The sequence below is a fragment of the Artibeus jamaicensis genome, unplaced genomic scaffold, assembly GCF_021234435.1.
Source record: "Artibeus jamaicensis isolate MK-2021 breed Jamaican fruit bat unplaced genomic scaffold, CSHL_Jam_final scaffold_1964, whole genome shotgun sequence".
Lineage (NCBI taxonomy): Eukaryota > Metazoa > Chordata > Mammalia > Chiroptera > Phyllostomidae > Artibeus > Artibeus jamaicensis.
In genome coordinates, this window is record NW_026522030.1 from 9,501,747 (window position 1) to 9,526,343 (window position 24,597).

The window sequence follows — 24,597 nt, forward strand, 5'->3', positions numbered from 1 at the left end:
TAAAACCTGCAGTGGTTATCTGATACCACAGACAGCACCAAGCCCTAGGTATACTGTTTTGTCTTATACACATATACCAAAGGGAAGCACTTACGACTGCTCTTTGACACACTGGAATTGCTAGAGAACTCACTCTTGTGCTTTGGGGCCATTATTAACTAAAGGTTGCTTGAACACAGCACTGTGATACTATGCCAGTTGATCTGATAACCAAGAAGATATGCTGGACAAAGGGATGAGTCACGTCCTGGGTAGGATGACGCAGGGCAACAGAAGATTTCATCACGCTACTTAGAAAGGCATGCAGTTCAAAATGTATGAATTGTTTATTCCTGGAATTTTCTAGTTGATAATTTTGGCCCATGGTTGACTGTGGGTGACTGATACTGTAAAGAGCGAAACCACAGATATGGGGGGACTACTGTATGCATTATTTTTCCCCCACAGGACTCTTATTTACATGGGATAAAGCCATGTTGTCACTTTAGTACCTTTAGGGTGCCTCTTCCACCTGAGATTTGGTGTGGTGAAAGTTTGTCACTTTCTGGGTCTGTTACTCACTGTGGTGTACGCCAGGGTTTTTGAACCTCAGCACTGTTGACATGTTGGGCTGGATGATTCTTTGTCATGGGGGCTGTCCAGTACATTGCAGGATGTTCATTGCATTTCTGGCCTCTGTGTTCATTGCACATGCCAGTGGCACCTTACGCCCACAAATGTCTCCCAACATGGCACAATACTGTTGGTGTGTGTGTGCACGTACAAAATCCCCCTCTGTTGAGAACCAGTGCTTTCCCCTAGAGAATATAATAGACTGGAGAACGCTGGGGAGTGGTGTTGAGACCGGAGCAGCAGGCTTCAGACCATGCAGGCAAGACTTTCCTCTGTCCTCCCTCTCTTACCAGAAGACAGCTAACATAGACCTCATTGCTCAGCCCCCTGGAAGTGCACGATGCCAATTATATTGACCTCATGCTCTACCGGGGGTGCCCAACCTGCAGCCACTCCTGGTGGATGCAGCCCAGAATGGTTGTGGACGTGGCCCAACACAAAATCGTCAATTTACTTAAAACTTTACAAGATGTTTTTGTGTGATTACATGTTGGAATGTATTTAATGTGTGGCCCAAGACAACTCCTCTTCTTCCAGGGTGGCCCAGAGAGGCCAAAAGGTTGGACGCTCTCTACAGATATTTCAGAATTATCTAGGAAGCTTCAAATGCACCAAAATCCATGGCAGATATCTCAAAATATTGTTACTTTCATCACTATATTAAAAATAAGGCATTTACTAAACAATTGATAAATGATGTTATGTACTATGATCATGAAGAAGTATATGTATTACTACATGACAAACTTGGTTTTAAAAATATTTTGATAACTGTATTTTAATATAATTGGGTGTTTCTGTGCCAGGAAAGACAAAAAGTCCAGAAGGGCTCTAATGAAAAATGAAGAAAAGATTAATTTAATCTAATCTCCACAGGGGCTCAATTACAAACACTCGCTGAAATCAGGCACTATAATTCACCATGGTTATTATAAATAGAACATGGTTAATAGTAAATATAAATGTACTGTCTTAAACTAAAGACCAGAAAGTCCTTGTAGAAACTGATTTATAGAGTATGAGAATCTCCTAAATTTTAGGGCAGACAGTTTCCCAAGGTTTTGTCTCCACTTTGCTTTTTGAACTCAACTCTCTTCCCATTGTCATGTGACTCAATATGCTAATTATTTGTGTCATTTACCAGATATGTCTAGATTTTTGCCTTCTGGGAATATGGTAGGATTATACTTCACTACTTCCTTTGGAGTTAGACATGGCTATGCAACTTTTTTCTGGCCAATGAAATGGAGCATACATGACCTATGTCACCTTTAGGGACAACTTCAGGAGGCAGTGAGCAATTCCCTATGTCCTTTTTTCTCTGCCACAGTGTCATGAAAGCCTAGATTGAGAGGATAGCCTCCATAGCTGCAGGTGTGGGTTTATTAACCAGAATCAAGTTCAACTACATGCAACAGAAAAACTCAGTATTAAAGGGGTTAATGGACAATATGAGATGAGTATAGTGGTTCTTCTCTCAGGAATCAGGCTCTTTCCAGCTTATGATTTACCTGTCCCTAAAATGGGACCTTCATTCCCATGGTAGCTAGAGTTCTGCCACCACATTCCCATTCCAGACAGAAAGACAGATGAAGGGATAAAAGGAATACTAGACAACACAGAAGAGATAGAAACTGTCTTAAAAGAGGTTTTCTGGAAGTGGCCACATAAAACCAGCACTTACACATCATTGCTCAGAACCTAGCTCCGTGGCCGCATCCATCTGCAAGGGGGGCTGACGTGTAGTCTTCGTTTCAGGCACCTTGGTGCCCAGCTAAGACTCAGAAGCTCTGTTGCTGTTTACAAGGGAGAGACCAGATATGATGGGTGGGTGACTAGGTGTCTCTGGCACAGTGAGCATGTGACCTAAGCTAGTAACGCCCCATCCTCTCAACCACAGTCTGGGTTCAGGAATAGGCGTATAACCCCTGCCCACCCTAGTGGAGTTCTGTAAGGTGTTGGTTTTTGTTCATTGTTTTTTAAACCTGAGCTTGTGAGAAAGAGTCTCTTCTTCTCAGATCATAAATCTGGAGACAGAGCCTAAATCTAACATGAAAAGAAAAGCAGGACAAGAGAAAAAGAGAAGCCCTAAGAAGTTCTTGATTTCCCTGTCCAAGCCTTTCCGAGACCAGTCCTCCCCTGCCCTTTATTCAGTTTAGTTATGTGAGCCAAGAAATCCCTTGTTTACATGAGGAGAAGTTGGGTGCCTATTTCTTGCAACCCAAGAGTCCTAAGGCAACCGTCTACCTCCCCGGGTTTTTGTGGGGAACATACGAGCTAGCACACTTCATAGTTGCCATGGTTCCTGGCACATAAAGGTCCTGAAACACTGGCACTTGATGATGTGTTTGAAATAACACAGTCGATGAAATTTGGACAAACTTTTTCTTTTTAAAAAGTTTCTTTAAAAAGATTTAGACCTTACTTCCCTTTCTCCCTTTTTGCGGCCACCCTATTGCTCTGTGATTGCTGGGAAATTCTGTTCTCTTCTGATTCCCCTTGAACTTCCGGAGGACTGGAGCTGGATCTAATTCTCCTTAAATCATTAGTATCTAACACCCTGGCCCAGTAGATAGTCTATAACTATTGTTAGAAAAATAAGGATTTGAAGAGTTTTTGTAGTTAAAGCTGGCAACATAGCAACAAGCATTTATGAAGTACATGCTCTATTCTAAGCAGTGTCCCAAGAACTTTATGTTTTTATATTAAATCCTCACAATAACCCTTCATAGGCTGTTACTATTACTCCATTTTATAGATGAGCAAACTGATGTCAAGATCACACAACTAGTGAACGGCAGAGACAAGATCTCATCTCAGGCAAACTGATTCCAGAGCCCTATCATTTCAACCGGATACCCTGTGCTATTTCTCACTGAAGGTATTTCATTAAATGCAAATGGGATTCAATCCTTTTATGTTAAAGACAAGAAATGAAGATCATGGAATTCCATCATGAAATAGATGCCAAACTGAAGCCAAGGACTGGACGTGATTTAGTTCGGGCGGTTTACGTAACTGCAGAGGCGTACCTGCACAGGACTCTCGACTGCTACCTGGAACTGTCTGAGCAAGGACTCCAGTTCCTATGCAAGGTATGCTCCTCCTTTGTGCTTGCACCAACCCCTTCAGGGTCTTGTTCTGGGGAAAACCACTCCCAGGTGCAACTTGTCATTCAAAGTAGCTACGTGCCAGATACCACTCAAAGCCCGGGAAAGAGACCTGTTTCCACAGGTTTCACCTGCTGAAACAGACCATCAGCACACGAAAGTGGGCTGGGAAAGAAACCCCAATTCACTCTTCAGGTTTTAACACAAATTTCATGTCCTCGGAGAAGGCTTCCCTGGCCTCTCTCCAAGGTCAAATGTGTCTACCTAAGATCTTCATAGCACTTAGCAGTCAGCTGTAAATAAATATAATATAATATATGATATAATATGACATGAGATGATATATATAAACTTGTGGAATATTTGGCTAACGGCCACCTCATTCATTATAAGTTCTATGGGGACAAGATCCATGTCAACTTTTGTTTGTCCTTTTATTCCCAGTGTCCTGGCACGTTACAGGCACTCAAAAATATTTGTTGACTTTGGGTGGTGGGCACACAATGCAATATGCAGGTTATGTATCAGAGAAACGTACACTTGAATCCTATATGGGTCTTCCAACCAAGGTCACCTGAAAACGTTTAAAAGTTTTATTTGTTGAATGAAAAACGGATGAATAAGTAAATGCATGACTGAAGCGCCACGCCACATCATCCTTATGGGGCAGATACACCCCATATATGGTGTGATCCGAGGGCGCCCTCCAGAGTCTACACACTCACACACACCACGCGTGGGCTCGAAATCCCCACCAGGAAAGTCAAATAATAATCATCTATTTGGTGAAGGTTTTGGGGCCCCAAACGGGGAAAATGAGAAGCAAAAGGTGAGCAAGCATTTTTCAAAGGATGCTTTCAATTCCCTGGCCAGTCTGTGTGTGTGTGTGTTTTCCTTTACAAAGTGTTTCCAATTACTGTGGCACTCTCGGTATCTGGATCCATCTCCAGTGAATTCCTCCGCCGCTCCCGCCAGACATATGGGATCAATCAGGGCTCGGGCGCTGGTGCGCTTGCTGCGGGAATGTTGACAGCCTGACAGACGCGGGGTTCTGGTGTCGTGGAATCTCCGAGTCTTTGGCTGGATCCCGGGAGAAGAACAAGAGGGGGAGGAGAGATATAGGCAGGAGAGAGCAAAAGGAGCGGGAGAGACAGAGCGAGGGGGGAGAGGAGGGAAGCAGGAGATTTTCTTGACTGCCCCCTTTCCTTCAAAGATTTTATAGTCTTCAGGGAGAGAGAGGAGGTGGAGAGAGGGAAGAAAACAGACAAGAGAGAAACGGGGGCAGAGAGCGCGCGCCAGTCCCTCCCGAGTCCCCGGCTGCCGGAGGAGTCTGGATCGTGTCCCCAGTGTCAGATAAAAGGGCGCTGAGGCTCAACGCCGCCGACTCGCGCCGCGCGCGGCGCACGCCCCTCCACGAGCCCCGCCGCCTCCTGCGCCCCGGGGCGGCCGCTCCGTCTCCAGCGCAATGTGGTCGCGCCTGGCCTTTTGTTGCTGGGGTCTGGCGCTTGTTTCGGGGTGGGCGACCTTTCCGCAGATGTCCCCGTCGCGCAATTTCAGCTTCCGTCTCTTCCCCGAGGCCGCACCGGGGGCGCCGCGGAGGCTGCCCACGCCGCCTGCGCCTAGCGAGGAGGCGCCGGAGAGCAAAGTAGAGCGGCTGGGCCAGGCGTTCCGGCGGCGCGTGCGGCGGCTGCGAGAGCTCAGCGAGCGCCTGGAGCTCGTCTTCCTGGTGGACGAGTCATCCAGCGTGGGCCAAGCCAACTTCCTCAGCGAGCTCAAGTTCGTTCGCAAGCTGCTGTCTGACTTCCCCGTCGTGCCCACGGCCACACGCGTGGCCATCGTGACCTTCTCGTCCAAAAACAACGTGGTGCCGCGCGTCGACTACATCTCCTCCCGCCGGGCGCACCAGCACAAGTGCGCACTGCTCAGCCGCGAGATCCCGGCCATCACCTACCGTGGCGGCGGCACCTACACCAAGGGCGCCTTCCAGCAAGCTGCGGTAAGGCTCCCGCCCCTCCAGATCCCGGCCCTTGCCCTCCTGCTCCCCACCTCCCCGCCCTTCAGCTCATTACCGCCTGCTCAGTTCTAACCCGGGGTTTCACCTTGGCCAAGCCACAACCCCCCCAAGTCTAGTGTTCCTATGCCCCAAATCAGTCATACCACCTTCCTTTTGTTGTGGGGGCCCCACGGGATTATGTTCACCTAGATGTCAGGTTCCTTAAGGAGTCATCTTTGAGACGGGCCCCCTTAAGAAGGTGCCTTTAAGAGGCTATTCTCATTCACACTGGCAATAACAGACCGTGTCCAACCTGGAACAGGTGAGTGTGCGTTATGAAATATCCATAAAAATAAGCAGTGGAGTGACCTATTTCCCTAATTCTCTCACAAGGTATTTTATGCTTTCAGTATGCCTTTCATTGCGTGCCCTCTGAATCCTTTACAAGATTTTTAGCATCAGAAAGAGGAAGTCAGTTTCAGATGATAGACTTTTACAAAACTTAACTTTTTCTAATTACAAAATAATACATATTTGGTTGACGAAAACTTGAAGCATGTAGAAATGTCTGACACATAACAGCAAGCCACTGTTTGTAGAAATAATGAAAAAGAAGGGAGGAAATGGAAAAAAAACAACCCTATAATCCCATCACCATAAAAAGCCACTGTTTACTTAGTGTTGAACATCTGCCCGGTATGCACATCTGTGCGTACTTTTAACCAAACCAGTGTCTTGCTGTGCTGCAGCCTACATTTTTCATTTGTCCTATCATGAAATGATCTACTTTATGCTATTGAATACATATCTAATATAGATGATGTATATGTATGTTAGTTTCAGATGGTTCCATTGAATATTTGTGTCCTAATTTATTTTAGCTGTCACCTGGTGTTGATGGGCATAGGTTTTTTTTATTAATTAAGTTATAATAGACACAAATATTTTTGGACCCCTTTGGTTACTTCTTTAGGAAGAATTTCTATAAAGTTTCTGAATTAAAGGATATGAACATTTGTGAATTTCTTAATTCATATTGTCCATTTGCCCTTGGAAAGCTGTTGAATTTACATACCCACCAGCAGACTGTCCCAGCAGTAAGTTTGCCACCTGGTCAGCAATACACTATGTACTTTTATTTTTAATATCTCCTCATTTGCCATGTGAACAGAGGTTCCATTTTGCAAGGTCATCTTTTTTAGTTTAATTGAGGAGGAACATTTTCCAATACTTTGCATTTAAGCATTTGTGTTTTTCCCGTTCCTCAGTTTGCGCATTTTGCATTGATGGCACATGCTTTTGTTTTTTGCTTTTCCTTAACGATTTGTAAAAGATTTTGCTGTAGGAAGACTGGCAACTCTTCTTTTGTGTGTGATGCACAGGTTTTCCCCAGTTCACGGCCCTTCACGTCGGCTCATTGCTGTGTCAGATGGGTGATTTGAGTTCATGTGATATATGTAAGTCTGTCGTCAGACTTTGTTCTTCATATCCCATGTTTCCATATTCTTAAAATGGCACTCCCATTTCCCAAGTCAGAGAAATAATTTTCTATTTAACAGTTTAAGTCGTCTGGGACTTATTTTAGGGTATGGGATGACAAAAATGTCTAATTTCATTTTTTTAATAAATAGTTAACCAATTGCTCAGCACCATTTTTCTAAAAACCATTCATCCTTTTCCCATTTAGTTGAAGGACACGTTTATCACACTCAATACTTACGGGCATTTGATTTCCTCCTGGCTTTCTATTAATTTCTTTATTATCCTGGATAATAGGATATTCCTATTACCTACCTATTATTAAGCTTTGCAAATATGACTTAATTATTATAACTTTAAAGTACATTTAATTATCTGGTAGTGAAAATTCTCTCACCTTTTTTTGATCTATTTTTTAAAAATCAACTCACACTTATTACCTAATAAGAATTTTTAAAAATATTTTATATATTTATTTTTAGAGAGGGGGAAGAGAAAGAGAAAGAGAGGGAGAGAAACATCACTGTGTGGTTGCCACCCATATGTCCCCCACCGGGGACCTGGCCCACAACCCAGGCATGTGCCCCGACTGGGAATTGAACCGGTGACCCTTTGCTTCACAGGCCTGCACTCAATCCCCTGAGCTACACCAGCCAAGGCCCTGATAAGAATTTTTAATTCATTTTCACATATTCCAAAGGAAACCTGCCAGAATTTTTATTTCAATATAGAAAATGTTGAATTAAGTTGGGGGTTATTTACACTTTATAATACTGGTCTTTCCAAGTCCAAAATATGGTATGTCTACTTATAACCAGTTATTTTATACCCTTCAGTAAAGTTATAGATTTCTAATAATTAAGACCTGCATATGTTTTCCAAGTTTAGACCTAAATATGTTCTATTCAGTACTGCCATTATAAATGGCATCTTTTCAAATTAAATTTTTAACGATTATTCTTGGATAGAAACATTGATTTTTTGGACCATGTCTTCTGTATCTGGATTCTTACTGAAGCTTCTGGCTCATTCTTTTTCCTTTTTCTTTATAAACATACTTTATTTTACTAAGGTTTATTGTATATAAAATAATAAGAAAGTTTCTGTAAATGCACTGTCATATTTGATATATACCCTTCTTGACTTTTTTTCAGGTGTCTAGTTAATAGGTATGTTTTTTGTACATGGATACCAGTGGTGCATAAATAATGTTTATCCAAAAAAGGATCACACTGTGTATTCTCTTTTGTAACTTGAATTTCTATTCCATCATATTTTCTTTTTTAAAAAAAGATTTTACTTATTTATTTTTAGAGAGAGGGCAAGGGAGGGAGAAAGAGAGAGAGAGAGAAATATCAATATGGGAGAGATATATCAGTCAGTTACTTCTCTCACAGTCCCAACTGGGGATCTGGCCTGCAACCCAGGCATGTACCCTGACTAGGAATCAAACCAGTGACCTTTTTGTTCTCAGGCCGGCAGGCCAGCACTCGGTCCACTGAGCCATACCAGCCAGGGCTAGTCCACCATATTTTCAGTCTTCTTTCCATAATAAGAGATATTTTATCATTATTCCACAGTCACAGAAAATTTTGCTGTGGAATGTGCCTTTATTTTTATCATGTAATATACCTGATTATTATATATTTAGGCTGTTACAAACAACACTGTGTGACTAGATTTTTGCCCATATCTCTAATAATTTCCTTAATGCAAATTTCTGAAGTGGTAGGTGTTACTGCATCAGAGAGTATGCCCATTTCTTAAGGGCCTTGATAAGTGTGCCAAGTAGCTCTGTGGGAAATTGGTACCGAATTGTACTCCTACACTCAGTACCTCGGGTGCAGCCAACACAAGTTGGTATCATTTGGATATATCTCCACAAGCTTATATGAAAACCTGAGTCCTATTTTAAATTGCATTTCTTTATTAGTGAGGCTGAGTGCCTTTTCCACATATAATTGGCTGTACAGAGCTCTTCTTTTTGAATATCGCTTAAAACATTTTGAGATAATCATTCATTTTTCATTTGAGGGTGGTTCTTTTTCTTATTGAGTTGCAAATGCTCTTTTTTTTTAAAGATCTTACTTATCTATTTTTAGAGAGCAGGGAACAGAGGGGGAGAGAGAGAGAGAAACATGGATGTGCAGTTGCCTTTCGCATGCCCCAAACTGGAGACCCAGCCTGTAACCCAGGCATGTGCCCTGCCTGGGAATTGAACCTGTGACCCTTCCATCTGCAGGCCAGAACTCAATCCACTGAGCCACACCAGCCAGAGCACAAGTGGTCTTTAAATCTTCATGATACTAACCATCTGCTGATATGTGTGAGGCAAATCTTTTTTTCTCTCGGTGTTTCTCTTGCCTGTTAAACTTTTTTATGCTAGTGTCTATCATTTTATCAATTTATTGACTCTGATTTTTTTTATCTTATGTTGTTTTGGTCTCTTATGAGGTTTGAAAGAATTTTGCCTTTAAGAGAAGAAGTAACTCCTGAAAGATGCTCTCTGTTTCTTGAAGTAGCTGCACCGGGCAGGGTTCAGTTTTGCAGACCCAGTTCTCTGTAGGTTTCCATTCCAAGTGCTCAGGAGGCCCCGGGGGCTGGTCTTCTTCCTGTTGCCACTGCCCATCTCATCAGGAGAGCTTCTCTCCATCAGGGGGAAACGTCTATAGACTGGCTTAGCCAAAAAGTCCATTTAGTTTTTTCTGTAAAATAAAGACACATTTTTCATTTTCACCAATAACTTTATTGATTTGGATATTTTGAGTATGTTGGCCAGCTGCTGCTATTGGCTTCTAGTGGGTAGAGGCCAGGGTGCTGCTAAACATCTTCCAATGCACGAGACAGCCCCACAGCAGAGAATTATTTGGCCAAAATGTCAATAGTACCAAGAAACTTCCCAAACCACTTTTGACTCATTCAGTCAGTCACAGCAGCTTCTCCATACACGGCGCAAATCTTTTGTGTGTGTTTCAGTTGTGTTTTTAGCTTTCCTGAAATAATAAAGCATAGTATGCTGAAAATGTTGCATATCTTCTTCCATCTTCAATATTAAAATGGCTGCACAAAAATTCATCAATTTTGACAGGGTTTTTTCAATGTACGCTAATGACAGCTGTCACAATACAGTCTAACAGAATTATTTCGCATTAAGTTAAAGACAGCTGAGCGCCACCAGAGCCACTGTACAGAAAAAACTAAACAAACTTTTTGGCCAACACAGTCCTAGCTCCTCTCTTTGGCTTGGCCAGGTTCATGGGGCCTCTGTGTTGTTGATCCAAAACAGTTAAGTAGGTAATGAGTCAGGTATGCATTGCTCGCGTCAAGACCTACTCCGTCTCCAGCTTTCTCCTTCCAAATACTACATCCTGTCTTGGAAAGTGGAGTTGCCAACAGGGCTCCCAGTGCCTTTCTTCGGTTTGAGTCCATTTGTAACCTGACAAGCGAAGTCTTCTCAAAAGTTTGCATTCACTGAACCTTCCCTTGATTTTTTTTTTCTTTTCTCATTTTGTTTGGGTTATGAGAAGATGCAGGAGAGGGTCCACTGGACTCAGTTCCTGTCGAACCTGGAAGCTGACGTGTCTTTATTGTAACTTTTCCAAACCCCTGTTGACCATTGTTTGGAATAATTAAAATATACTTGGAGAAAACTAGTAGATGACCAGTGGTTAGAGAAGACATTGGTGGAGGTTGGAGTATGGACTTTTCCATAGAGATCAGACAAGAATGTTTCATTGCAGAATGAGTTTGAAAGTGGTAAGCTGCCTAGATTGGGTGTGGGTACGAAACCCGTATATCACGAAAGCGAGGCAGTTCATCAGATTCCCACGTGCCTGCAGAATGGTAATATCGGAACTGAGTGTGACCTGGCCTTTCTGTGAAATTGATGAGCATAGGGATATTTTTGAGGTCATGGATTACTTTCCTCAGAAGAATTAGTTCTTCAAATCTTTTCCGTTTGACACTGAATGCACACCCAACTAGACTGAAATACAGACACGGGCAGACAAATACAAACACACAAAAATAAGCACAGACACCTGCATACAGATGCACATTACCCCTCACAGTTCAGACAACTTACCCCTCTTATGTAAAATCTCAAGACCTAGAATTTCCTTTACCAGCATGAAATTTGCTGCTATCTTTCAGCATGTGAGAGAGACCAAAGAAAAAGGATAACTGTTGCTTTACTTTTAAAAAATTTGTTGTCAGAATTGTACATCTTGATGGGGAATATGTGTGTGGACATGATTATCACACTTTATTTGAATGTATAAGCTGCAGTACAGACCTGTTCTTTTTAGACACCCCCCCCCGCCGTACACTAAATTCATCAAAGAGTGCAAAGACTGAAGAAGTAAAATCTGTAGTCAGCACAGATTTTCCCAGAGACACAATCAATAAATAGAATGGGGGAAAGACTGAGCACCTGGAACTGACATGAAATGCTTTTACAAAATTAACAGAAAGTTCTTCAGCTTTTCCTCTCCAGGGAATGAGCATTTCGTAATGCCCTTTCTCCCAGGTGTCCCTCCCACCGTGATGTATACATCGCCTTTCCTAGACAGCACAGTTTAGGTTGGGCCCGCTGTGAATGCGCAATTCTCCCTGTCCTAGGCCTTTTGCGACCAAATAAACTCAGAGCTCCTCACTTCCACTTCACTTTGGCTAGATGTCTGTTAAACAAACAAAGCATGAAGCTTCCTTTGGAAAAAAACACTCTGCTTTCTTCCCTGTTCCAGAATTCCAGAAACATGATCCTCTCGTGGGGAATATGCTGTCCCACCAAGACCCTTAGCTCTAGATGGCCAAACGAGTGGGAAGAGACAGGCAAAAGCTCTTCCCAGCTTCAAGGAAAGAGCATCATTGGTACTGTCCACCCTGGCTTATGTTCACACCTTTATCTGGAGAGTAATCTTTTCTCATAGCCTCATGGGAAAAGAAGTATCTGCTTTGAAGTTTTTTAACAAAACTTGGAAACGGGCAAGATGCCACTAGGTTAAAACGCTGATGAGCGAAATGAGGACCATTTTGTTTCCACACAATGAGCTGTAACAGCTTTTGCACTAGGCTTTTTGAGGCCCAAATGTTGAAGGACAAAGGAAAGTTTGGGTTCTCCTTTTCTGTAGGAAAGGGTTGAGGGAGCCATGCAATCTGCAGTGGGGGTGGCTGTTTCAAACTCAGAGCGCGGTTTAGCTCTCAAGAATTGCTCACTGTGGTGGAAGCTAGGTTCTTTTTTGATGCTGAAAATGTATGTTTTTTAAATGTATCTCTGGCAATGTTCTCTTGTGCGTCTTCAACTTTTAAACAATTCTCATATTGCTTTGGTCTTACGTAGAAACTTCTTTTGTAATTGTGTCAGAACTTCAGACGTGTGAGTGATTGAATGAATCATCAGTGCACGAAATAGACCTGGACCTCATGTATATTTCCCAGGCAAAATGATACTAAAATTCACTATTTGAAGAGATGGATGGAGAGGGAGGAGGCGCACACATGTGCATGCACAAATAACTCTCAAATATTGAATTCAAATTTCTTCTTAGTCTAGCATTTGCATGCGATTGATTTATTATCTCCAGCCTTAACGACCCTGTGGTATGTGATAAGAACGTACACCTGCTATTACTGTTAAAGACACTTACTGTTGGCCACTACCTTATGTTTGGTGGAAATGCACCATGAGGATACTTGATCAAAGACTGAGAGGGCAGTCCTACTGCCCTCTGTGGGCCAGGGACAGGAAAGTCACCCCAGTGTCCCTGTGGTACAAACGTGCTCAGAGAGGATTTGTCTTAACAGTGGCCATGAAGTAGAATCATTAAATGTGTTTATTCTTGACCAGATATACCTTTAATTTGTGAATAGATTTATAAGTTACAAAGCACTTTCATATTGTGATTTCACAGAATCATTTTATAGAAAAGGCACAGATTCTAGAAGAGGTCATTAGGTAGCTAAATGCTAACCACAGAGCTGAGTAAATGCCAAAGGCAGAGAGAACCCAGTCTTCTGTCTTGTCAGCTGGTCTTTCTCCTCCCCACCAACCCCCACCCAATTTTTACTGTACTACTTCCTTGTGTTGAGTATCAAAAGCCATGGAGAAGTAGGGGATTCCATTTCCAGAGCTGCAAAAGCATTACCTAAGATATAAAGCCTAATAGTCTATACCAGTGGACAAAAAGAAAAAAAACAAAAAACATGGCTTTAGGGCCATTTTCATTCCGTGGGTTCATTTCACTCGGCTCTTAACATATGTATGTATACATTTCACTCATATGTGTATATACAGTCTAAAATATATACATATATTCAATGTACTTTGATATTTTGGCAGCCATTTTGACATCAGGAGATAGCATTTTTTAAAGATCTGAGTTTGGGGCTTACTCCATACATTAGAACATGTAGCAGCCCTGGCCACGATTTCTCTCAATTCATCAGCATCCCCACCTGGCACTTGGAGCTGCACTATGTGGTCCCTGATTGCTAGGTCCTGGTCTAACGTGGAGCAATCATCAGCCGAGCCTGAGATGGTATAATTCCTTCTAGTTTGTCTTCTGAGCTTCCTTTTTAACCCAACAAATTATCTAGGATTAGGTTTAGCTGGATACAGCAGAAAAATCTAAAGTACCACTGGCCTAACCACAACAAATATTTATTTCTCTCTCACATTAAGTCTTGAGTAGAAAATTCAGAGCTAATATGGCAGCTTTGTGATGTCTTCAGGGGCCCGGATTCCTTCCTCTCAGTGCTCTGCTCTGGCATCTTTGGGCCTCCTCATAGTGCAAGGTGGCTGTTGGAGCCCCTCCCACCTGGACTTATTCCACACCCTGGGGAAGGAGGAAAGAGCAAGGACAGTCGCATCTCTGTGTAAGGAGACTTCCCTGCCATACTTCCAAGTAGATCTCATTGAGGAAAGCGTGGTCTCGTGCCCACCTTGACTTCCATGGAGCTGCGTTGCTAAAGAGAGAGGAGGACGTGTGCTGAGGAAGTGAGGTGTGGACTCTGCCATGCCAGGGTGTCAGGTAGAACATCTGTCTAACCAAGGAAACATCTGGAAACCCCACCCCATTTCTTCCACGAAAGGCACCGGCCCGGGCCAGCTCAAATAGCAGGGTCAGGCCCTTGTGCTAGATTATACTTCTTTCGTCAAAACTAGCAAAGTTCCAGAGCAGCCCATTTAAACTTGGCAACAGACACTCCCTACGTTAGTTCCCCAGAAGCCAGAAGCTTCCAAATCACATGGCACTCACTCCTGAATACAAGCGTCTGCGGAGAGTGAATGGGCAGAGGCTCAGTACAAAGTGAAATCAGCGTCTTACTGTTCATCGAGCAAACCCACACGGACATTTCCCAGGAAAGCCTGCCTCTTCTCTGGCTCTTCCTGAGTAAGCTGTCAGGTTAAGAGACCTCTGCAGTAAAAAGGAATTTCCTCTTCTCCATCCTCTCTGCCTCTCCCATAGATTTTTTAAATGCTCTCTTAAAATTATTTTTATTTTTTAAATTTATCTTTTATTGTATTTTTCCCATTACCATTTGTTCCCCCTTATACTCCCCTCCCTTCCTGCCCCCCCCAATCACCGCACTATTGTCTATGTCCATGAGTCCTTTTTCCTTTTTGCTGGATCCTCCCACCCACTAAGCCGTCATAGATTTTTAAGACTGTTCTCTAAATCTTCTCAGGCCATGTGAAGACTGGCTTTCTGAAGTACAGTCTGCTTGTCTATAGTAGCCTGCTCTGAGTTTGGAGGCCAGTCGTGGGCAGGAAAGCTCTGTGCAAGCCGCCATCATACATGCATTTTGTCACAGTACTTCCCTCAAAGGGAATGACATTGGGAGAAGGCGAACTCTGTAACGTTCTAGTAAGTGCATTTGTTATCAATCTTTATGAAAAGATTCGGAAAGAATTTATCTTCTTTTATCAAGTTTCTCAGGAGGTCATTCAAGCTGTTGTTTTATTTGTGTAATGAGTTAAGCGACAGAGCGTCTTCAAATTCAGAGCACATTTCCTCCATACCTCAAGTCCCTGTGGAAGCTGTGAACTCAGGGATAATTACAACATCTGTTGAATTAGTGATAGCCACCTTGTTTCACGTGATAGATGTCATTCAAAATGAAGGAAAAAGCACTTCCTGTTAGCTTAATAGAAATATTATAAAGAGAGTTTTTAGTTGGACTTATTACATGATTGAGTCATTCACTAAGTTAATTTACTTAGTAAATTAGTCATTTTCTAAATAAGGTTAATTTACTTATTAGTATATTAGTCACTTACTAAGCAAAGTCCAAGTTGGATATTTTTCAAGTTATAAGTTATTCTTAGAATATAGAAAATGTATTTTGAGGTATATGAGTTCAACTCACTATTTTCATTCCTGCTCCTAATAACCTTCATTGTGTAATTTCCATCCTACCACACCTGGTTGTAGGATACACTGGTTGCCAATGTAAAATATATGTTTTTTTTTAATTTCAAAGATAATATTGGTAATGGAGAATGTGGCTTTTATTGTCCAGCTTCCCGATGCTGAATCTCTACCTAAAAGTGACTCGCCTTGCCCGGAGCAGGCAGTGCTGGGCACACCGGCCTCTGACTCTGTAGAACTCAGGCTCTTCTGGGCCGCCAAGGGCCAAGAGAGGGTGAGAGGGTCAGAAGGAAGGGCCGAGGAAGCCTTCCTGTGCAGGGGAAGAGTGAGAAAAGGAAGTGTAGGGTGGCCGGAGCTTGGAGGGGGGCCAGAGGCTAACTCCACACAGAAACCAGAGGCAGCAACCACAAATTCCAACCTTAATAAAATAAAAATATATCCTCACTGAAACATACTGTAGTCAAGGAAATCATATTTCAAAAATCAATGGCTTAGTAAATTGTCCAAATATCATATTAAATGAGCTGAAACTCTGTGTTTACCACAAGTATTAAAACTCTGTCCATCCAAGTCCAATGTCATAAAATATGTACAACTCAAACTGGGAAGAGAATTTTCAGAGTATGAACAGTAGTTTTCTATATATAGTATATTTACCTGCTTAAATATATCATTTTCTTCTACATTTGAAAAGTTAGTTATAACAGACATGGATTGCTTTCTAGGAAGTGAAATATTACTCTCTACTTGGGCATCTGAAAGCATAGCCTGAAGTGACTGCTCTTCAAACGGTCCTTTTAGAGCTCAGGTTTTATCTGAAATATTCATGAGAAACTTTGCATTCCATTCTACAATACTGCTCTGCTTTAGAAAATAAAATGATGCTTTAGTTCAGGGGTTCCCAATCTTTTAGGCACCAGGGAACAGTTTTGTGGAAGACAGTGTTTCCACAGACAGGGGTGGAGGGAGGAGGATGGCTTTATAGCCTGCCACCAGATGTGCTTAAATGTCACCGGCCACTCACTGATGGGGTTTCGATAGGAGTCTGCAAGCAATTGATGTATTACGGTCTCTGTGCAGTCAACCTTCTCTATTAATGATGGTCTGTATTTGCAGCCGCTCCCCAGCGCTGGCATCATGGCCTCAGGTCCGCCTCAGATCACCAGGCATCAGATTCTCATAAGGAGCGTGCAGCCTAGGTCCCTCGCCTGTGTAGTTCATGGCAGGGTTCCCGCTCCTGTGAGAATCTAATGCCCCTGCTGACCTGACAGGAGGCTCAGGCAGTTATGCAAGGGATGGGGAATGGCTGTCAATACAGATGAAGCTTCGCTAGCTCACCAGCCACTCACCTTCTGCTGTGTGGTCCAGTTCTAACAGGCCACAGACGGGTACAGGTCTGTGGCCTGGGGGTGGAGGCCCCAGCTTTAGTTTATTATCAGGAAGTGGAAATCAAACAGTCTCAGTGTCTTTTTGTCAAATGCCAAGGGACATAGTAGCATTGAGTCCTCTGGGACCTGGAGAAGTGTGCCGGGTGGAAAGCACTGACCCTCCCAACTGTGGTACTCACCCCAGCAGTCCCCTCCTCTCTCCTAGTGTCACATTGGATCTTGAGAGTCCAGAGTCACATAAAAAAACTGCACACAGGTCATAGTGGTTGTTTCATTGCTTTTCTGAGGAGAGGGACCTGGACAGCTGGCCAGGGTGAGACACAGCGGGGTGCTGTGACTGCCAGTGGAGGACACAGCCTACTCTGTCACCTCACTGAGAGTCAGGAGAATGTGGTTTCCTCTGGCTGTCACACCGAAAGGGACACTGAGCCACTGCTTTGTTCGTCATCTCTTATTCTCCCTGGTGATACTCATCCAAGAACGTTCTCGAGGAAGAAAGATGTTCTCTAACCCACTAATGTTATCACATGTAAATGAAATGATTGCCTCAAAGAACCCATTTTTATAATTAATTCTTCTCTAGCATTCAAACTTTATTTTTTAAAAAAATCTTCACCCAAGGACATTCTTACTGATTTTAGTGAGAGCGGAGAGAGGGAGAGAAACATTGATATTAGAAAAACATCAGTTGACTGCCCCACCCACTCCATGACCAAACCTGCAACCCAGGTATGTGCACTGACTGGGAATCAAACCCACAACCTTCCGGTTTATGGGATGACTCCCAACCAACTGAGCCACACCAACCAGCACTCAAGCTTCCTATTTTAGTGTCATTTTTGTCCTCAGCAGTAAAAGGCAGTCTATTTGCCTGCTGCCGTTGATGGAGAGAGGGTTCAGGCCTATTCAGATGAGTTGTTTGGGGGTGTATTTTGATTTCAGCATCTCTTTCAACCTCCCCCACTCATGTTGACTTATACCAGTTGAGTCATATCTGCAAATAAAGCCTCATTTTAATCCTCTGTTCTAGACTTCACCTGTCCAGATGAATCTAAAATTGACTTTGAAATAAATTAAGAAATATTTATTTGTGTTTTTCACAGTACCGTTTCCAGCCAAGATTTCTCTTTTTTGTCACAGTTCCGTCTACATATGCACACTTGGCCTTTAATCGTGCCTGAGGATTTCAGGCAATTACTGTTGGAATTTCCTAGCAATAAAGATGCCACAGTTTAGGCTATTTGCATCTAATCAGTAAAAATCTGCATTTTAAATACTTATCTGTGACAAGATGTTATATGAAACTTTCTCTGTTGTCTCCGATTTGGCACCAGGACCCAAGGATTAAACTGGGAAGCGCTGAGTGGTGAACATCTTAAAGAGAGCCACCAATCGAGATTGTACTTTCCCTCCAAGGTCCTGGATACTGTGTGGAACAGGCCCTACAAAGTCAATCATGGCACTCCCCACATAGAACCCTCCTCTAGCTCATGTTGCCAGATGTCTGGGGCTCAAGAGACAGGGATAGAGACAGAGCAGACATCGGGATCTCGAGGAACAGCAGTGCTCAGAAAGGCAAATGCTTCCTCAACCTCAAGGAGTGCGTCCCTCTTCCAGCAGCTGCACCGTGGGGATACCAGCTCTCTCCATAGTGGCTGGCGTTTGCTCGGGTAGAAGCCTTGATTTGCCCCTGTGCCTGTCTAATGGAGACACAGCCATCCAGACGCAGGGCCAGTGTCTCAGTTTGGGTTCTGCCAGAGGTGGAACCCGAGATGAGGATTCGAGTACAAGTAGCATATTTGGGAGGTGATCTTAGTAAGCATTTATAGGACAGTGGGGACACGAGACAAGGAAGGGAACCAACAGCAGCAAAGGTAACTAACGTGTTTAATCCCAGTGGGAAAGATGGTGAACCATCTAGAATTCAAGCTTTAGAACTGTCACAACTGAGAGGGAATTGGGATTATTTAGAGACCAGCTCCCATCAATCACTGTTGAGTTTTGCTTCCTGGGAGGCATTAATTCTGTGACTCTCACCTCCCCTGCCAGTGGACAATGTTCTCTAGGCACCAAAAAAAAATTGCTCAGACAATGGACGCAGATGCTGGGACATGAGGATTGGGGGCATCGACACTGTCTGCTGTCAGAAAGGCGGCCTCAAAGGAGCAGTCTCTAATACCAACGTCTGGCAACACAAGGATGCGTGGCTGTTCTGGGGGTGAGGGGGAAGCAGGGGAAGAAGCTGGGATTCACCACCCACTAGCGGGACAAGCCCAGGAGCCAGAAGTTGTTGGGTGACCACTGGACATGGCACCTGGGGAGGAAGGCACATTCTCCACAGCACACACACGTGGGCCAGCATTTGGGAGTTCACAAACTCAGGAAGCACCGCTGACTCTTCCCCTACCTCCTTGCACTTTCTGCCTCCCCTCTGCTTTTTGAGGACACAGATCGAATCTAGTTTGACTTTTCATTTGCTACAAGACCTAGGAAATTTCATGATAACTTCAGAGTTCTTGAAAAGCTCTATGTTTAATATACTTAGTGTTTTTATTTTAGTTTAGCATTGTACTTCTCCAACTTCTCTTCTCACTAAAATAAGGACGGTCATGACTTCTTCTCAAAGGAATATTCAGTGAGTACTTGACTTCTTAAATGCTAGAGGCAAATTCAAATCTATGCAAATTCAACCATTAAATCATTTGAGGTTTAAAAGACAAATGTAAAATTTTTCACTCTACAATGGTAGTTGATGTGGTCATTCATACAATCTAAAATACAAAATAAAAACAAGACAAACTCTAAATTTCATTTTTTTGGAATGCTAACAAATATCACAGTTATTTGTTTAGATAAACTTACAATAGCTGTAACAAATAAAATACATGATAAGTTCAAAATCTTCAAAATCTCCCCTCAATCCTCACACATATGCGAGTACATTTGATTTGAAATGTATCTGGCTTTTTATTTTTATTTATTTTATTTTTTAAAGATTTTATTTATTTTATTTATCTTTAGAGGGGAAGGGAAGGAGAGAGGGAGGGAATATCAACGTATGGTTGCCTCTCCTGTACCCCCTCCTGGGAACTGGCCTGCAACCCAGGCATGTGCTCTGACTGGGAATCGAACCGCAATATTCTGGTTTGTAGGCCCATGCTCAATCCACTGAACTACACTAGTCAGGGCTGTATCTGGCTTTTTAAACACTTTCAGAGTTGCATTGCTGCTGAAACCCAAATATTTGCAATGTAATGGTTAGAGTCTCTGTGTCTTTCATATATTTTAAACTCCTGCTAAATGTTTTCTTCATAGTTACTTTTAAAATACCTGGTAAAAAGAAATAATTTCTTTTTTAACAGCTTTGAATCATAAATACTGCAAATGTGTTTGCACTCGTGTCCTCCCAATCTCCATACCATGCTTCCTGGCACTTGGCACTTTTTTAGAAGGACAATTTGACATGATAAATTTCAAAAACAATTTTCCTACTGGGTAAGTCTAGGCATAGCATTGAATTCTTACTTTTCTTTCTGCTCTTAGTCCATTTCAATCAACAACCACTGCCACTGAGAACAGTGCCCATTCTCTTCCTAACTCACTGCCGCCCCTTTCTGTTTGCACTGAGGTGGCAGTGCAGAGGTTGAGTGGGTTATTTATACTCTTTCTGCTGGGAGTGTGAACTAGCACACAAGTGAGAAGGTAGACTTTGTGGGTTTTGGGGTTTTTTGTTTTGTTTTGTTTTGTTTTGTTTGCCCATAGGTAGGGCATTTAGAGTTACAGCTGCGCAGAGAACCAGAGAAGCCTCATCAATGTAAGGAGTGGATGAACACGAGCGGGCAGAAGTTCAGAGAAGGAAGCAGATGGAAGGCCGGGGGGCGGGGGGCGGGGGGCGGAGGGAGGGCAGTGGCCACGGTGTCCCCGCAGCTTTGGTTGTTCCTGTTCCAATCCTTTGTGAAGCCCAGTTCTTCTTTCTGCTTTTTGGAGAGATATTTCTGTGTGCTTCCAAAATATCTCCCACTTTGGTTAAACAAATTAAGTACATACCTAATCCTTGTTGACAACTAAGTATGGTTAAACCGTTTTTACAATTTTTATCTTGAAACCAATTACCTTTAATTCCAGGGTAACCATTAAAAGTCTTACTAGCCCCCATCTGCTTCCAAGTGTTTGTCTAAAGATAATTTCTGATTTTTTTCTTACCTTGGAAATACTATATCCATAAATAGTTTTAGATAAAGCAAGAAAATATAATAACAGTTGCAGTTTTTGTCTCTTATTCTTTGTGTATGTGTAAGCACATACAGTTTTATATGTAAATATATAATAAAAGCACTTCATGTAATTTTTATTTTTAAAACTGAGCAGTGAAATTTTTCATGCACTAAAATTCTAAAACTATCTTTAAGTACGTCTTATGTAGATGCTACAATTGAATTTTTAAATCTCCTATCATTGGTCAGTTGTTATTGAAAAACTTTGCATCTAAAACAGTTATCTTTGCACATAATGCATTCTCAACACCTCTCAATATTTCCTTTATTTCGATTCTCTTTCATATGAAATATGAGTAATTTTTATTACACTTATTTCTGTTTCTTGCCTCGTTATGTTACCTGGACTCCCCACCTAGAGGTGATGGGGCATTCTTACCTTGTTCCTGAATTTAGAGAGAATGCTTCAAACATGATTTTGCCCATTGGTTTATGGTAGCTCTCTTTGTCAGATTACGTACTTCTCTATTCTTTGCCTACATCATTTATAAAATCATAAACTGGTGTCCAAATATCATGTGAGATTATCTTACTTTTTCCTTTGACCTCTTGATGCGAGGCACATAAACAAATTCTCATCTTAGACTCTTCAGATGAACATCCACTTGGTCATATTGTATAGCCGTTAAACCTGTCAACTGAAATCGTTTTATAAATTTACTCGTAACAGTATTAATGACTTTAGTATCTTATGTTAACTTAGCAGTTCATTCAATAGGGACATGTCAGCCCTCTTTAATTTTTATTTGGATTCTGATAACTTGACTTTTCACTCTCCAGATTGTCTTTATTCCTTGCATGTTTATAGAATGGGTGATGGAATTTGGCACTATTAGAAATTCGTTTGGTCTTTTGCGTGCCTGTTCTGTTGTTTTTTTAGTCTGGATTCAGTCTGATGCTCTGCAACTCCTGTGTGCACCATTTCACAATTTGATGTACTGTCCCTATGGGTCCATTTGAAAATGATTTGTGTCCATGTTTAATAACTAAAGCATGTATGTGGGTGGAAAAACTTCATGAGTATAAATCTGGGGTTAAGTTCTTTCTTGACCCACTGGTTTTCCTGCGATTTGGCTAGACTGTAAGAAATAGCCTAAAATGTTCATTGAGCCAACATATTTTTCATTCTAGAATTTCAGTCTACAAAGCCTGAGTACATAGTTAAAATAAATGAGACATACTAAATATGATTGATTTGATATTACAGTGTAAATAAGAAGGCTTAGTTATGGCAGAGTACTCTTCCCAGTTACACATTTGTCATTGTTTTATTTTTTGTTTTTAGTGAATGTTTCCATCATATCATCAAACAGAAGAACTAAAAGTCCCCAGCCCAGCACATCAATACAGATTTGGTGAAGTGTTTAAATATAACATTTCTAAGAACTTTCATAAGACCAATGTTGGGACTAGAATTTATTAGCTTTTTTTGCATGTTGGACTTATAGCCAGTGAAAATTAAGGCACTTGTTTATTCTTTCATCACTATTTCATAGTTATTTTTGGGTCATCAATAGAGTAAAAATATAAGGGTCGGTCCTTGCAGTCCAACTTGGGATATAGCCAAACCTATACTCATCAATTACAATTATGATGCAGTTAGTATAATTCAATGTAGTGGGGGGGTAGTGGACAGGGATTTCGTATTTTCTGCACAGCAGATGAATTTAGGATAGCTTCAAAGAGGAGATGAACTTTGATTTGGATTTTTAAGAACTGGGAAAAAGTGGGGCAGACATATGGGGAGACGAGAAAGAATTGATGAGAATTTCCAGGCAGACTCTCTGGGCTCCGACCTAGTTTGTGGCAACAAGGCAAAAACACCAAGGAGGTCAGAATCATCAGTAAACATGGGACCCGTTATGGAGCCTCCCTCGGGAAAAGGGTGAAGAAAATTGAAATTAGCCAGCATGCCAAGGACCCTTGCTGCTTCTGTGGCAAAACCGAGGTGAAGGAGACGAGCTGTGGGGACCTGGCCTGTGGTTCCTGCACTAAAGCAGTCAGTGGAAGTCCCTGGACCCACAACACCACTTCTGCCATCACAGGACTGAGGAATTGAGAGACCAGTAGAGGGTCCACAATTTGAAACATTGCTAGCCTATAATAAATGGGTTGATTTATGCAACAAGGTTACTTTGGAATGTTAAGTTTATTAATTAGATGTTCTCTGATTTGCTTTGCATTGCTATTGCTTTCTCAAAAAGAAGCCTTGGGGAAAAAGTTCCAGGCAGAGCAAACATGAGGTTAAGCATGGTATGTTGCAAAACCTCTGAACAGACTCAGGTGTAGCAAGAATGCAGTACAAGAGGAAGGTTGGGAAGTAGGTAGGAGTTTGGAGTATGATGAAGGGTGCAGTTGGAAGTATTATTTAGGACAGTCCTTTGACATGTAGAAAATATTAGACTTTATTTTGCAAACAGAGAGAAAAATCATGGAACTTTTTAAAACATAATTGGATCAGGATTTCAGGAAGATAACTTTGACGGCAGGTCATGGTTATACAATGTGTTTGAATGAAGAGCAGCTTCAGCTAGAGATGTTTAAAACATCTCTTGTTTTCAATAATCCAGGCAGAACTACCTGAACAAAGGCTGGGGGCAATAAGATTGTTAGAGAGGGAGGTCATTCCGAGGTGAAATGTCTGGAAGGGTTACTAAAGGTGAAAGATCAGAGAGAAGACATTACAGATTACTCCTAGACTGCAGACTTGTAACATCTGTTTTGTAGGGATAGATTATGTGGCCGTATTTGATGTCTTGAAAATAGGAGGAGAGGATGGATACATTGCGTTTGAGAGGCCTACAGCACATTCAGGCAGAGGTGTCCACTGGACCACTGGAACTTCATGATGGGGGTTTAAGAGTATAACTTGGCGTAGGTTTGGGAGTCCTTAGTCTACAGGCAAGACTCAAATTTCTCAGTTAACATCATTTCCCAGGGGAAGAACAGAGGCAAGAAGAAAGAAAATTTGGAAATGATATAAAACTACAAAATAAAAGTAAATAAAAGCCCTTAAATATACTCCTAGGAGATTGTCAACATTTTTTAAAGACTTTATTTATTTATTTTTAGAGAGAGTTGAAGGGAGAAAGAAAGAGGGAGAGAAACATTAATGGGTTGCCTTTCAGCACAGAACCCGGGCTTATGTACTGACTGGGAATTGAACCAGTGACTCTTTGGTTCACAGGCTGGTGTTCAATCCACTGAGCCACACCAGCCAGGGCAGATTGTCAACATTTTGATGTATATATTTTCAGCCATACTTATACATGCACGCGCACACACACACAGAACATTCACACATAATGTGTACACTACTGTGATAAAGTTGTGTTTGGTATCTACTTTTAAATTTTAATATTATTCAAC

General features: G+C 42.1%; 1 protein-coding gene across 1 annotated transcript in view; it reads left to right on the forward strand.

The window, feature by feature from the left end:
• Positions 1-4,731: 4,731 nt before the first annotated feature.
• Positions 4,732-24,597, forward strand: part of SVEP1 (sushi, von Willebrand factor type A, EGF and pentraxin domain containing 1) — a 162,162-nt gene continuing 142,296 nt past the window's right edge. Inside the window, exon 1 of the mRNA XM_053656411.1 lies at positions 4,732-5,718. Within this exon, the coding sequence (XP_053512386.1) occupies positions 5,188-5,718 (531 nt within the window). The 5' untranslated portion in view covers positions 4,732-5,187. The remainder of the gene's footprint in view (positions 5,719-24,597) is intronic.